At 46.8% G+C, this 16,164-nt stretch overlaps 1 protein-coding gene across 1 annotated transcript in view; it reads left to right on the top strand.

The window, feature by feature from the left end:
- Nucleotides 1–15,860, top strand: part of Stpg4 (sperm-tail PG-rich repeat containing 4) — a 41,093-nt gene extending 25,233 nt beyond the window's left edge. Inside the window, exons 6-7 of the mRNA XM_003472934.2 lie at nt 11,279–11,383; nt 14,220–15,860. Coding sequence (XP_003472982.1) covers nt 11,279–11,383; nt 14,220–14,336 — 222 coding nt within the window. The 3' untranslated portion in view covers nt 14,337–15,860. The remainder of the gene's footprint in view (nt 1–11,278; nt 11,384–14,219) is intronic.
- Nucleotides 15,861–16,164: the final 304 nt, after the last annotated feature.

Genomic DNA, 16,164 nt, shown 5'->3' on the forward strand with positions numbered 1-16,164 from the left:
ATCTTCGCTAGATTTTCACTGGTCCATCAAAGGCTTCTCCTGTGATTTAGGTACTGTCTCTTTCACCAACCTCCCAGCAGTCTGCATTTGGGGATCAAATTTGCATTTTCCCTTTGAGAGGGATTTGCATTTCATTTGCAATCTACGGTTGGACAGTCCTTTTAACATGAAGGCGAAAACCTGACAAAGACCAAACTTGCAACCTGGATGTGGGGATAAGCAGAGAGGGATGTCTGAACAGGATATAAACAGTCGGTTCACCAGAGTATTCTTTTGTGTTTAACAACTTTTGCTTATATCCACAGTTATGTTTTGCAGGAACTCTAGTCCTCAGTACTGAAGTGAAAAAACTAATGCTTTGCTAAGGCTCAACACATGAAATCTTCTCTAGATTAAGGAATCATGTTCAATGCATCACCACAAACAGAACTTACTAGATAGAGGACGAACACAAGTCCTTGCTACAAATTGCATCAGCAATGAATAGAGTATAATTTCACTAAATCTGTAATTCTTGTTTATTGCTATTTTAAGCAGGTATTATTAGTTTGATAGTAAACAAAATAGGCATCTCATTATTGGAACAATGCATTTGAGCAGAAAGTCTGCCTTCTGGTTATTTGTTAACCAGCTACCTGTGACCTCTCTATGTACTTCCTGGTCATAGTCTTTGCTTATTAGGTGGAATTTTAGTATTCTTTTGTTACTCTTGTTGGTTTGAATACACTCGATAGTAAAGGGATATTCATATTTATATTTGCTGAAGTTTTTAAGGATTTTGTCTTTTACTTTTTTTTGAAGTGTATTGGAAGTTAAATATAAAAAGTGTATTCCCTCAGATTAGGCAGTTTGTCCTCACTTTCTGGACTCTAAGTCTTGTGACAGACAGACTATGCCCGAATGTATTCATCAGTACCCAGTTCTTAATATCAAAAGATGTACCGAATGAATGAATGAAATCCATGTATTCTTCCCCTACTTAAAAAATTTGCTCTATAGACATGATGTTCACTTTAATTGTCTTTTCACTTTGATTTTTAAAAAAGTGTAACTCCCTAATTCTTCTGAAGTATGCCTTGTATTTGGTTGCACAGGAGGCTCTGGTGTCATTTGAGCCTTGCAGACTGGTGGCAGGCCGCCTCTGTGGCGGTGTATATGAAACCCTGCAATCATCAGAAACCTGACCCGGAGATCTGTGCAGAATAGCACAGGCCTGCAGATACGCCCTGTGCTCCTTGGATCCCTTACGAGAACAGAGCCAGTTATAAAAGATACATAGGAGGCCCGTCTCTGCTCCTTCTTCCTGTCATCTGTGGGAAGAGCACATGGCAGTTGATTAATCAGCTATACATTACAATTGCTTCTAGAAAATGACTCATAGTGTAGGCCAGAGGAAAAGATTAGTCTGTACCTTTTAATAGTGAGTTTAACTTTGAACTTGAAAATACTCTATTATGTGCCCAGAGCCTTCTCAGTGTAGAGGAGCCATTCTCACTTAAGACAAAGCAAAAACAAATTTTGCAGACTTCTTGTTTCGTGTCAGGGATTTGATTGGTGAATTATATTTTGTCCCAAAAGCACAGAGGGCTCTACCAATGTTGCATTGTTTACTATTAGTTATTTCAGTCATGGTTGATAATTGATCAGCTTTTTTTTTTTTTTTTTTTTTTTTTTGTCTTTTTGAAACAGGATCTCACGCTGCAGTTCAGGCTGGCCTTGAGCTCACTTTGTAGCCCAGGCTGGTCACGAACTAGCAACGATCCTCCTGCCTCAGCCTCCTGAGTGCTGAGATTACAGGCTTGTGCCACCACACCCCGCTCATGATTGCTGTGACTCATGTGGTTCTTGAGGTTCTTGGGATGAAGGAGCACAAGAGGATGAGAAAATAAAAAGACAAAGCTGAGGTCAGGTGGAGTCCTTATCCTCCTGATGGAAAGAAAGAACTGCTCAATCACTGTAGCACATTTATTTATACACTCCTCACACTGCTGAAGAAGAAGGTCAATTTCAACCCTGCTTCCTAGCAACTTGTTTGCCTGGCAGCCTGGGCCCCTTGCTTCTTGGTGCTGGAACAACTTGGTCACGTAGCTTGTTTTGTTGTGACCAATCTCCAGCTTCAACGGCTCCCTACATTGGATCAGCATATTTTTTGGTCCTTGGGAAAACAGACAGTATTTATGTGTGTGTGTTTGGCAAAGCCAAAAGATGTACAGTCGTCTACTCTTAAGTAAAGGACCCCATTTTCACCATAGTAAAAATTTTTTTCCTAGATATCACTAAGATAAAAACACAGAAATAATTTGTGTTAAAAGCTTCTACTCTTGGGGCTGGGGATTTAGCTTAGCGGCATAAGCACCTGCCTTGCAACGTGCAGTCGTGAGTTCGATCCCCGGTACCATTAAAAAAAAAAAAAAAAAAAAGGCTTCTACTCTTTTCCGTTAGTTTTTCGACAAAGATTAGGGACAGAGATAAAGTTCAGCAGCACAGCACCTGTCTGGCAAGCATGAGGCCCTGAGTTTGATTCCCGGTACCAGAAAAAAAAATAGCAAAGGTGCAGGCCACTCCAAGCCAAACAAACAAGTCCTAATCATTATAAAAGAAAATTGAACAAGGCAAAATTTGTTGTTTATGGTTTCTTCTTCCCTCAGCCCTCCTTCTGACAAGTTTTATTTTATTTCATTGGTACTGGGAATTGAACTCAGGACCTCATGCTTGCCAGGCAGATGCTGTGCTGCTGAGCTACATCCCTGGCCGAACAGTTTTTTTGTTTTTGTTTTTTGGTACTGGGGATTGAATTCGCGACCTCATGTTTGGCAAGCAGGCATTTACACCACTGAGCTAAACCCCTGGCCAACAGGTTTTATGTCTTAAAATAACTTTAATAAATCTCCTGATCTACCAAAAAAATTGTCAGACTATTCTCTCCCGAATGTGTTTCAAGATGTGGGCATTAAAAATTCAGAATTCTACATAATTTTTTTGAACATAGGGGGCTACTGATAGCTTTATTTAGTAGAGTGAGGAAGATTCTAGTTTTCTAAATTTTTCACCCTCCAGTCTATTTGGAACATGGATAATAGCAAGTTGGTGTTTTTCTCATCTATTGCTCATGGGAGTACACATCTATGTAACCCCTTGAAATCAATTTGGCAATATGTGTTATGCTATAAAAATGGTTTATACCTTTTAGCTCACTAATTCCACTTTGAGAAAACCCTTATAAAGCAATAATCTTAATCACAGAAATATTCATCTGTACGAAGATATCATCAAGGGAATTTTTATAATAGCAAGATAATGATAGTAACAATTTAACATCCAGCAGAAGAGAAATAATCTTTAAAGAATATTACATATCTGCCCAAAGGAATATTTTATAGCCATTTAAATAATTATTGTAAAAATTGTAAAATAGTGCTCTGTTGTAGTCAGGGTTTACAGGGGAATAGATTTAATACAAGATACATAATTTTATAGGATTACTTTATAATATTCACCCAAAAAGTCAAAAGCAGAGGGGTATAAGGGATCTGTCCACACGCTAGAGACCCAGAGAATCCAGCCAAGGTCCTGGATCCCATGGCAATGTCCTACACAAGTCCAGCAGAAGACCTAGAGCCCATGGCAATGTCCCCAGTGAGTCCAGGTGGAAGCCTAGAGCTCACAACGATGTCTCATGCAAGGCTGCATCAAGGCTCTGCACTGGGAAGGCCCAAGGGTCAGTGGTGGAAGCTAGAAAGTCTGTGCCAGTGGGATGAAGGAGCTGTGCCAGTGGGCAGAGGGATCTGCCCTGGAGCCAGGAAGCGATGCTCAAGGTAAGGACCAGGGCTCCCCTGAAGAGAACCACAGCCATCCTCAGTGACAGTGAGGACCCGAGCTGCTCCGACAGTGAGAACAGCTGAGTTCATAGGAAAGCCAGCACAACAGCTCCTCCGGGAGAACCAACAGCACACCACCTCCCCGCCCAGTTCTCCACACCCACCCACCCAGTAACCACGCTGACTCAGTTCAGCTGGGTGTAACAACTTGACCATTAGGTAATCCACCACATTCCCCAAACCTTTCTGATCTACTGTGGAGAGAAAAATTGCAGAATACAAATTAATACATATATCAGGATTAAAATAGCATATATATGAAAGGGCCAAAATGCTTTTACTGGTTGAGCTGAAGTGCTGTGACTAAAGGTGTCTATTTGCTTTCTTTTGCACTGCTTTTGTAATTTTTTCAAACATGATTTTCAAAACCAAAAATAGTATTTGTGGAAAACAGCCATCAAAATAGTCAACAGGAAAACATTTTGTTATTTAAATAAAAATGGTCCACTTACCACTCCCTAATTAGGCTTCAGTTGTTCGTTGCATGCTGTTTGGACTGTCCAGTGATTTGCTGAGCAGATTCTCAGAGTTGTAACACACACACACACACACACACACACGCACGCACGCACACACACACCTCTTTCCTGGCAGTGGAAACAAATCTTACAATGTCAAATAAACATGAGTTTCTCTTATTTGTGGTAGAAATATTTCTAGATGTTTCTGTATTTCCTGAAACCTGATAGGCCTATAAATAATAAGGAACGTATTTAAAAATCAGGAAAGAGCCTGTACAGATCATTATGTGATGGGTCTGTTTTGGTCGCATTCCGGAGTGGCCGTCAGACGTACACTGTGCGTTAACGTAGCAGTGGGAAACGGTGCTGAATTGGTCCTGCTGCTTTTGCATTGAAGTAATAAGTTCCGTTAAAGGATAAAGTGGCAGTCCGAAATCCCATGGGAGGACAGAAGTAGTAATCCTGGTCTGATTGAAGACAGCCGAAAACCGATTTCTGCTTGAACCGAATTTGGAAGTCCAGATGATTAAAGCAGATCCCAGGCTCACTCTCCTCCACTTGAGAGTTTCACTTCCAGGCAACATTTTTGGAAAACGGATCTCACATATGGATAGTTACCAGCATACAGAGAGTTTCTAGAAAAAGATAATCTACCCTTGCAATTTTCTTCTTAAAAAACATCTCTCCAACTTCGCCACTGGTGCTGCCAGCGGCAGCATAGCACTCGGGTGTCCTGCTGTGAGCGTGCAGCGTTTCCTGAGTCTCTTTCTTATAATAGCATGTCAGCCGGGAACGGGGGAAAAAATAAAATGAAATAGGACTTTTTTCCATTGCAAGTGACAGAAATTCATCCCAAATTAGCTGAAGCAAAAAATAAAAACTTAGAGGTGGGTAGTGTCTTAGCCCATTTTCTGTTACTACAACCGAGTATCACCAGCACCATGAATTGGTTAAAGAACTAACCTCCAGGTAACTTCGTAATTACAAGACGTTTAGATTTTAAATTAGGATTGCATCAAGTTACAGAATAAGAGAATCTTTGATGTGGAAGTACATTGGTCTTGAATTCTCAGGTCTTCAGTATGTGTCTATGGCGGGGGAATTGCTTAAAGAATTGCTTTAATTGCTTAAAGAAGGACAGGATGATAAGTAAAAGATGTGAAGAGCTAGAAATCACTTAGTGATTAGTACTGTTTAAACTACGAAGACAGGGAGGCTCCATCCCACCAATGAGCTTTGTTACCTGCAGGGTAACGGAAGTTGGGAGCTGAAACAATAGACCCCCACTGGCCAGTAGAAACAAGAAGTGTTTTTGCCCTCAGAGACAAAAGGAATCATCAGATCCAAAAACATGGAAACAGAGAGATGGCCTTCAGGATTCCTTTTGCTCCAGGTCCTCTGCTGCCACCGAGCCTCAGAGTGAAGATGTCCCCAGGTTCTCCACGGGCGGCAGTCAGGGTACACTGGCTGCCAAGTTCCTGCCAGAAGGGCTGCCTCAGCCTTTTTAGCTGCAGCCTCCTGCTCCCCTAGGACACAGGGCATGGACCCATGAGCACGGCAGCATTGCTAAGTTCCTGGTGGGTCTCTGGATGTGACCCTGTGAGTTGCACCTTGAGGATGCCTTGGTACAGTGTAGGTGCTATGGAGGTCATTATTATACCATATTGTTGAGAATAATGGGAAGAAAAAAACCTACTTGTTGAGGGCAGACACATTTTCTCAAAAATACATAGTTTTTAATCCTGTGTTGTTGAATTGTGCATGCTGTTGAATTGTGTGGCGCTCTGGTGACAGTGAACTCTGACGGTAATGGATGTCCCTCAGCCCAGCCCAGCACTGGTCTCTGCCTGGCTGGCCTGTGGCTTTGGTCTCCAGCCTTCTTCCCTTCCTATCCAAGGACATCCTGCCTTTGCCCAGGTGTAGCCCTGGACGCCCCTCCCCATTATTATTGTCAAGCCCCTTCCCAGCCCCGTTGTGGACTCACGATGAGCCCTCCGAGTCGCACCACTCACTTAACATCTAATTCTTCTTAACCAGCTTGCTATGCTGCTGCTCTTTAATTCTTATACTGGTATCTTTACTGAATTTCCCTCCTTATTCTCCCTAGATTGAAAGCACCCTGCAGTCTGTGAACCTATCCCAAATATTTTTAATGTCTGCCAGAATCCCTGGCATAAATACCTCTCACACAGCGGGTTTCAGTGGCTATTTGTGGATTTGACTGTTAAGCTTGGTTTCCTGAGACTGGACATTCAGCCTAGCAGGAGTTGCCACCCCCTTAAGTCATCCATGATCCATAGAGCTGAATGCAAGAGAATTCATACTGTTAACTTGCACACAGACTGTGCAATCCCAGCAACCACTAATCATCTGTTCTTTGGCCTTTTCTACTACTTAAATCAGCACAAGCTAGTTACTTCTTTTATGCTATTTTTGCAGTGTGGCCAATGTGTCCACTCGCAGGGTCCAGTTGAACAGTGCGCCTCTCTCTGTGCCTGCCCATCTTGGCGATCTGACTCTCCACCCACTACTGCCAGCACCAGCCCCCATGAGGCCTTTGTGCTGGCAGGCTTTTTACCCCTCCTTCAGTCCCAGCTCAGATGTAGCTCCCTGAGGGGCTCTTCAGGCTCCTGGGACCAGATCGCTATCTGCTTGCACCTCCACGTATTTGTGATTATGCTTTTTTGGAAGCTATCTTTCCCATACTAAAATATAAGCCCATGAAATTAATAAATTCATGTCTCTCATGTCAGAACTAAATTCTGCCCATAACAGAGGTCCTAAGTAATAGTATTAGGAACAGGACAGGAGTTATTTCTCTCCCGCGGTGGGCAGGTTAGGGCTGGAATAGCGAATCCTCAGCATCAGATTCCGTTGTATTCCCGCGGTGACAGCGAGCAGAAGACCTGGGACAACAGCGGGAGGAGGGCAGTGAAGAAGCACTGTCTTCTCCCCCAGGGATGCTCCTTGGAACCACACAGCTCTTGCCTCCCTCCTACGGGCCTGACATTAGTCATGGGCCCATACCTGGCTGCTGGGGAAGCTGGGAGATGGAATCTTTGTTCTGGATAGACGTGTGGTGAGCACTGCATTCCCAGCTGCCAGCCCACTACCAGGAGCGCTATGCCTTGGCTGAATGAAGAAATGAGCTGAACACTTACATATTCATTTTCCAGAGCTACTATAATAAAGTGCTACAAATGGGGTACCTGGGAGAACAGAAATGTTCTGTCTCACACTTCTGGAGACTGGAAGTCCCAGATTAGAATATCATCACCATGGCTTCTTCTGAGTGCAGTGGAGGACGTGCTCCTCGCTCCCTCCTAGCTCTGGGGCTCTGCAGGCCTGTTTCAGGTTCCTTGGTTTATAGATCACTCTTCTTTCCTTACAGGATCTCTTGTGTGTGCATCTCTGTGTCCAAATCTCCTACTTTTAGTAAAAGGGACACCAGCCATATGGATTCCAGCCCACCTTCCTACCCACATCTTAACTAATTACATCTGCTCCACCTCATTTTCCAGGAAGGTCACATTCAGAGATACTGGTGATTCAAAAGTCATAGGAATTTAAAACAGAAATTAAAATTTTGGGTTGGGAATACCACGCAGCATTCAATATAATTTGATGCAACCAAAATTCATAGGATTTATGACTTTGGGGGTGGGGTCACACAATTCAACACAGCACAGTTTGGAACAGTTATCATCTGGTCTCATGGGGTCCCTCCGAGACACATGGCATCCACTGTGCCCCACCACCCAGCATGATGCAAGTCCGCTTCTGCACAGAGTGACCCATCCTGGCTGCCCAGCCCAGAGGGTGAGTTCAGTAGGGGGCGGGGGGGAGGGGGTGGACAGGGTAGGGCCTAGCAGAGGCCGCTCATATGACAGCTGAAACCAAAGAAGTTGAGCTTCTTCCTGGTCTGACAGACTCAAGAGCAATCCAGAAAGGCGTGGGTCCCCTGCGTTCAGAGGTTTTTTTACAGCAAGATGACAGCTACCGCCTTGATAGCAGTGTGTAGCCGCCACGGTCACACTGTACGGCACAATCCATGTCCTCCGGGCCGGCTGGGAATCTCCACGCCAGGATCTGGCCGAGCTCCTCCCCCCAGCCCCAAATCTTCATTCATTCTTGAAGTTTTGTGCTTTTGTTTGGTTCTGCCTTGTTCCTCCCTGAAAACTCCTCTGAGGACCAAGATACGATTTTATTTATCTCTGTCATCCCCACCGCTCTGGTGAGTAGAGAGCAATTAAACAGCACTTTTTCCAAGGGAAGAGGATGCCATCATCATCCGCCGGAAGCTCAAGCAGGATTCATGCTTCAAAGTGGAGAAGCGGAAGCAATAAAAGGTTCCTGCAGTTTCCCCTGCCTGCAGGTTCTGGGGCTCTGAGAAGGTGGCGGTGCCCAGGGTCGCTGGGACCCAGGAGTTCAGCAGTAGGAAACCCAGGGCTGCCGAAGCCCTGACACGGTCAAGGCTGGAGAGCCGTCTGCTGGATTGTGAGAGGGTGACCTGCTGCAGCACACGTCTCCCATATGTCACATGTGACATGAGACCGAGGCCCTGGGTTGCGCTTCATGATCCCTGGTACCAAAGGGAGCAGAAATCTCAACTCCAGGCCGGACACAGAGAGCACCCTCCCACTGGATTGGGCTCAGAGTGGTGTCCCCTCAGCCCGAGCCATCTTCCCACTTACGCCGTGCTCAAGCAGGGTCACAGCAGGGAGTCCGGCTGTCACAGGACCCTCACATGGCCTTCAGAATATGACTTGGGCTTGTGTGTCCTTCCCTAATGTTTCCTCCTAAAAATCTGTCATATGTGGCAGCTATTTCTGTTCTTTCTCCATGCTTGTAATCCAGATGGCCAAGTGCATGCTGGGCAGGTGTTGGACGACATGGGAACAAGGATAGTGACTCATTAGGCTTCGCACTTGAGTTCCCAGGGCCTGTGTCTTGTCCGCTCAGATCAGAAAGCCACACTAGGCTAGGGGAGAGAGGCAGGGCTGTGTTTCCATCCCCTGTTTAGATGGCCCCGGACATCATCTTTAGCCCAGTTACTCACCTCACTCCAGAGATGGACCACGGTGGCCAGAGGTTGCACAGACAGTGCTTGTCCAGATGCCTGTGGCTTTGATCGCTGACATTTCTGCAGTGCAAAGGCGGGGTTGATACCAATAGAAAGTCGTGTTTGACAGTAACCTCTGTCTGATGTGTGCTCTGTCTGAAACATTTCTGCTTTCCTCTTTCAGTGAGTTGTAGAATTAGGAGGTTCATCCAGGCTTTGCTTATCAGACTTGTGCCTGGTTGTTATCAACAGGCTCCATTCATGATGAAATAATCTAGAACAACAGCCCGAATCACAGTGCTGCCTCTGGCCAGGGCAAGTGGGCGGGGGTGCTTGCCCTGAGACCCTGAGGAGGATCTGCCATTAGGTGCTGACCTGCCACATCCCCCGGCCCATTTGGGCCAGCACAGCTGGTTCAGGGACATTACCAGGTGTGAATCTCTGTTCTAGCTTTGACTTTATCTTATTTTTATTCTTTTTCTCCTTTACCCAGTTTCCCTATTCAGTTATTTATATATTAAATACATCTTTTCATGTTTTGCAAGCACTCATTCTGTAGAAAAATTAGAAAATATAGGTGAGCAGAATTTTTTTTTTTTTATTTAACATGCCACCACCTGGAGAAAACTACCATCTGTGAACATATTCTGCGATAATTCATTTTAAGTTTGTTTGTTATTATTTTTTGAGAGAGTCCTGTTGTGTAGTTTAGACTGGCCTTGAATTCAGGGCAATCCTCCTGCCTCAGCCTCCTGAATGCTGGGATTACAGGTCTGTGCCACCACACCTGCCTAATTCTAATTTTTTAACGCATATCTTTTTAAAGTTTGCATTTTTTACTTACTGATATTTGAGAATACCATTTATGCATATAAAAATTCATCAACATTAGATGGCTGGACAGGAGAATCAATTTATTTAACCAGGGACCTGTCACTGGTCATTTAACTGGTTTCCAAGTTTTCACTTTGGAAACAATACTACAGTGGATTGTATTTCTGGGCATTCTCAGTTGTTAGGGTGAATTCCTAAAAGGAGAATGGTTGAGTAAAAATAATAAGTATACATTGTTTTAAATTTGTGTTGGGAAACCTTTTAAATTATAAAGAATTTAGACCGAATGCTACACTGAGCCCTCTTATATCCGATAATGATCAACTCCTGGCCATTTTTTCCCATCTATTTTCCCACCCACAATTCCTGCCTTATTTAGAAACAGATCCAATACATCATGCTGAGAGGCTTATTTCTGAATTACATGAGTACTATGAGCTGGGCAAGCTAGGAGGCCAGAAAGCACCTCTGCCATATGCAGAGAGAAGGGTGTGCAGAAGGACCAATCTGCGTAACACAGAGAGGCGGCATCTGACCTTTAGGGGGTTTTTGCTTCAGTTTTATGTGTAAACCTGTTTTGCCCTGGGAAGTCATAGCCTCTTATCTCAAGGTGAACCCGACTGACCCCCTGGAGCTGTGTGGCTCTGTCATCTTGCTGGACTCAACCATTTAGAGGGAGACACTGAAGCAAGGAAACAGGACATTGTCACCTGGCCTCAAAGACTGCACATCAGCACCTCAGCCAGCCCTATTTCTGTTGCTTAGAGCTAACTGAAGGCAAAGAGAAATAGCTTAACCATACATATCAATACGTGGAGACAGGGTCAAGTTTAGCCAGGAGAGCCATTCAGGTGGTCTCTACAGCAGGTCTCACTCCTTTTTCCATTTTCCCAGCTCATGCCTTGAGAAGATTTTTTGAGCCCAGCTCTGGAGATTCTCCTACCAATATCGCACTGACTTGTGCATTTATTTGTGGAAGGTAAACAAAGCCTTAAACATTAGTAATAATTAAGCATTCTTTTTTCTTCCCTAATATCCTACAGCATGAAGGTCCAGGACCAGGTCACTATAGCTTGAAAACACCTCCAACAATTTCTGTGACTTCCTGTTTTCAATCCAAGCTACCCCGGCTCTTGCCCAGCTTTTCAGTAAGTATTCTGAAGGACAGACAACCCCAGAGCGTAGCTTCAGGGTGGGTCCAGGCATCTTGGAAGAGCGGGTGGGTGAGATAGAGACACTGTAGTGTCACCTGGGGGATGAGGCCGCAGGGGTGTACTGGTTTCTGACTCAGGCTGACTCTAGGCCTGAAGGCCGTGCTGACTTGTGGGTCAGTCAACAACGGCTGCAATGGTGACCAGCCCCCCACCACACACACCTGGATGCTTTCAGGGGACATAAAGCAGTCCTATCATGGCTGACTGGGCTGTGTAAGTCACCCACTTCAGCCTCCAGAACCAACTGTGTAGCTGCCAGGACCCAAGGAGGCAGAAATGGTAGCACTGAACCAAAGGGGATCACTGAGGTGGGAGCAGCCTAGGGCTAGAAAAAGACAGGAAGAAACCATAGACGGGTGCAAAGGGGATGGATTCTGGGGCACACAGAGCCTCAAAGGCCCTCAGCAGACTAGGGAAGACCATAAAAACATGAGGTGGTGCTTGCTAATGGTGGCCTTTAAAATTATTTTTCAATGCTGAAAACCCATTTTCATTAGCTCGATAGCCTCACTGCTGAGCCTCAGAGCTGCGGCGCTGCCCTTCTTTGGAGCCCCCAGTCAGTAAACCTGCAGGTAGACTGACAGCCAGAGGCAGGGGGATCCCCACATCTCAGTGACATCACCAGGATCCAGAAACAATTGTTTGTCGGAGCCCATAACACTGAGCATTCCCAGGAAGACTGAGCCACACTGACCAAACTCCCAGCACGCCGAGCGGACTCCAGAAAGCAGTGTTGGCTCGGAAGCATCTGCTGAAGGAGCCTGGTCTTTGAGGCTGCTGTTCAGACTTTCAGGAATCTGTCATGGATGCCAAGGACAAACAGGCCACTGGGTGCCAGTGAAATCAGGGCTGGAGGCCCAAGAGGGGTCACCTCCAGGTGGCAGAATCAGCAGCCTCCTGTGGGGGGGTTCTTCCAAGTCCGCTTTTCTGTGGTCTGGGCTTCCTGGACTCTGCACACCAGCCACACTCTCATTAATAGCGCTAATAAAGGCCTCTGATCCCTTTGCCTGTGGCCAGGGCTTGATTAGATTTCTGAGCTGCTCCTCTGCTTTTGGGGAGGGAAATAGCCTGTCATTTAAACAACATCTGTGGGCAGCCATCTATCTATGAGTGGCCTGCTGTGTTCCATTCTCGGTGACTGGTGACCGCTTACCCTGTCTTCCGCCCCTCTGCAGGAGGGTGGAAGTGATAGGTGGGTGGTCACAGTGAGCACTGGGAGGGAATATGTGCAGGGCCAGTTGCCAGCCCGGTACAGCCTGTCTCAATGAGCCCATAGCCTCTCACCAGGCAAGTGCTCTGGGCCGAGAATCACAGCAACCCACTGGTGGGGCTGCTAGGACTCAAAGTCAGACTCGTCTGACTCCAAAACTCTTGTCCTTCTTGTTTGCTTTGGTTTTTTGACACAGGATCTCACTATGTAGTTCAGGCCAGCCTTGAACTCCTTATGTAGTCTGGGCTGGTCTCAAACTTGCGGTGATCCTCCTGCCTCAGCCTCTTGAGGGCAGGATTGGAGGTGTGTGCCACCACACCAGGCCTTGAACACTCCTTCATTAGTGAGCACCTTTTGTAAATCCTGAGCAAAATATAGTGCAGCTGCTGTGGCCCTGAGGTCAGAGTCCAGCCAGAGACTCAGGACACCCAGGAAGCTGGCAGCCCTCAAGTGTCCCCATCCCCAGCCTCCCAAGGGATGACAGGCATGCACCACGGCACCCAGCAACCCCTGTGTCTCTCAGGCAGTACAAAGGAAAAATCCCTTGGTGTTTCAAGATGATGGGTACACACCCCAGTGTGAAGTGCCGACCTGAGAAACTAAAGCTTCCCTCTGTGGAAAGGGCCTTCGTTTGTACTTAGTGCTCCAGCCAGAAACTGTTTAAATCAACTGACAAAATGTTTTGCTACAAGGACTTCATCAAAGTTAAAACATGATGGTTTGAGAATGAGACGGTGGAGATCCCTTGAAAATACTTCTGACCCTGGGACCCTCAGGCCCAGATTGAGAAACCCTGCGCTTTATCGCACGGGGTCAGTGAGAGATTTTAGAATGTGGTACCAGGCCCCTCTACCCCACAGTACTAGGAATTGATCTCAGAGCCTTGGGTACCTTAGGCAAGCGTTCCATCCCCATCCCCTCAGCAACACCCAACCCTTGTATTTATTTTTAAATATTTTTAGATTATGTGTTTGTTTTTGCATTACTGGGGATTGAACTCAGGGCCTTGGTGCTGAACTGTATCTCCGGCCCATTTCACTTTTATTTTGAGACGTGGCCTGATGAGTGGCCCAGGCTGGCCTGGCACTCCTGAGAACTCCTGCCTCAGCCTCCCAAGCCCCGGGGATGTCAGGTGCAGCCCTCCACTCCCAGCCAGGGTGGGCTTTTGTGCCAAATGGTCAGGTTCAGAACCCAGTTTCCAGCTGTTGGCTGCTGCACACGGTCACTGGAGGGGATTCCCGGGGACAGGCACTGCAGGGCAGAGCACCCACCAGGAGACGGCATCTCTTTAAGTGCTGGTGTGGTGTGTGTGTCTCTGCTTCCCCAGGCAGGTGACAGGCAGGCCCCAACTGGTCCAGCCCTTGTCCAGGCACCTTTCTAGCCTCACAGTAACCCCAACAGGAGCCGCCTCAACCCCCAGGACACCCCTCTCATGCCAGTGTGGACCTTGACTCCTCCAGGGGGTTCATCCATCAGCCACCCACAGGCAGCAGCCAGATTCGGGGGTTGTGAGTTTTGTGTCACTATCTCATCAGGCCCTGTTTTCTCTTCTGATTTCAGAAAACCCCAGGCCCAGGAACGTACACATCCTCCAAACAGTACCCAAAGCAGTCCCAAACCATAGCCAAAATGGGCCGGGAGCACAGCCTCTTCTTCAACAACACAATCGGCTTTTAAAATAAAGCACTTGTGACACCAAATGATTCGGAATAACAGCAAGTTCTTGGGTTTATGAAACTGCTACTACGCCTTACCGGGGTTTCACCATGGCAGGGTTGGGTCTCTTGGGCTCAGTCACATTAGTGTTGAGAGATTTCCAGGCTTCCTTGGGTCCTTGACATTAAACCAAGGCCACACAGAGCCTAAGAGGGTCCCAAAGGTGGCACTTTTCCTTTTTCAAGTCCCTAAAAAGAACTGGATTCAATGAGTACAATCCTGTGCTGAGTGCTAACATTCCAGTCGCTTTCAGACCACACACACAGCGGTGTCCCTGAAGAGTAAAACACAGCAGAACTTTTCCTTCTGCCTAGTAACTGGGTAGCTCGAAGCATTTACTCAAGGCTGGGTAGACTGCAGGGCCAGTGGCCAGTGCCGTAGCAGTGTGGCCCAGACAGTTGTGTAGAGTGTTACGTTTGATGATGACCGTCAGTGATTGGTGCCTAGATTTACTATACTGTACTGCTTTTTTCTCCTTCGCTCATCTAACTGGGTAGTTAGTATACTACACCTTTTAACCTTTCTTTTTCTTTTTGGCACTGGGGACCAAACCAAGGGCCTTCTGATGCTACTCCTACTTAGCAAAACCATGTTTGCTGTCAAACAATATACTGCATTACTCTGGCAACAGCCACCTGTGTCTCACGCCCACCATTTTTCTCCATCACACCATTTTATTTTGTGATCGATTTAATTCTGTTGTCACTTTGTCTCAAGGAACAACCAGCTACAGCACTTACGTACCTGCCACAGAGCCTTGGGGTGCAGCAGGTGCCACCGTGTGGCTCTGTGTCCACACAGACGGCAACACCAACCAGTGGCTCCTTCTCAGAAGGTGTCCCCATCAGTAAGTGACATGTGAGCGTGATTCTGATTCCAGGTCACGGAAAATGCGCAAGGTGCTGTGCTGGGGAAACAGAAGGGAGCTGGAAACAAGGCTAAAGAAGGGACAGAGTTTGGAGAGAGTTCAAGACCTGGAAGAAGATCTCAGAAAGCTGAGAAGTCTGTACCGAGAAACTGCTGCAAGTCTCAGAGATCTGGGACTGCGCCAGGTGACAGCTCCTGTGGGAAGATGGTCACCAGTCTCAGCAAGCTGCCAGGTCATTGTGCAATGGGCCCTGACTCTGGGCACATGCAGCAGCAGGGTGGCGTGGCTGGGCCTATCAAGAGAAACAGGAGGCTGAGACCAGCAGAGAGGAGGGGAGAGGGCCGGGTAAGGACTGCTATCTGGACAAAGGCCCAAGGCAAGAACTGACATTTGCTGGCAGGAGCAGAGGGATTCTGATCCAACTCACACTGAGGGTGTAAGCAAGGGCGTGGGACGTGGCAGGGCCATTAGAACCTGATGACCAGGAGCTTCGAGCACCGGGAGGAGCTTCCCACTCTGGGAGAGCCTGGGTGTGCGGGGGCTCAGGGTGGGAGGTGGAGTGGGTTCAGAGTCGTTAATAAATACCTGAAGGAATATTGTAACAATTAAATGTTTATATTTTATGGGGAAAAAAACCTCACATCTCTTTCTTAAACTTACCAGCCCTGATAAAGTGGGTACTGGGGTGAGGTAGGGATGATTGCCATCCGTCTAAGTTACCCACTTTTGTGGGGGATACTCTGTACTGCATTCCTGGGGTGCAGGGGACCACCCTTCCTCCCCCTGCCCCGGGCTACATCTCTGCCCACACTGACCAGAACAGGCCAGGGCAGATGGTTTCAAACCTTGTTCTCCAAGGGGCCCAAAGTTCCCGCACAGTCATGCCTGGAGGTTCTGATGCAGGAGGTTCCTAGGGTCACC

This window comes from Cavia porcellus, unplaced genomic scaffold, assembly GCF_034190915.1.
Source record: "Cavia porcellus strain 051 isolate PalLab524CR breed Dunkin Hartley unplaced genomic scaffold, mCavPor4.1 scaffold_1, whole genome shotgun sequence".
NCBI classification, from domain to species: Eukaryota; Metazoa; Chordata; class Mammalia; order Rodentia; family Caviidae; genus Cavia; species Cavia porcellus.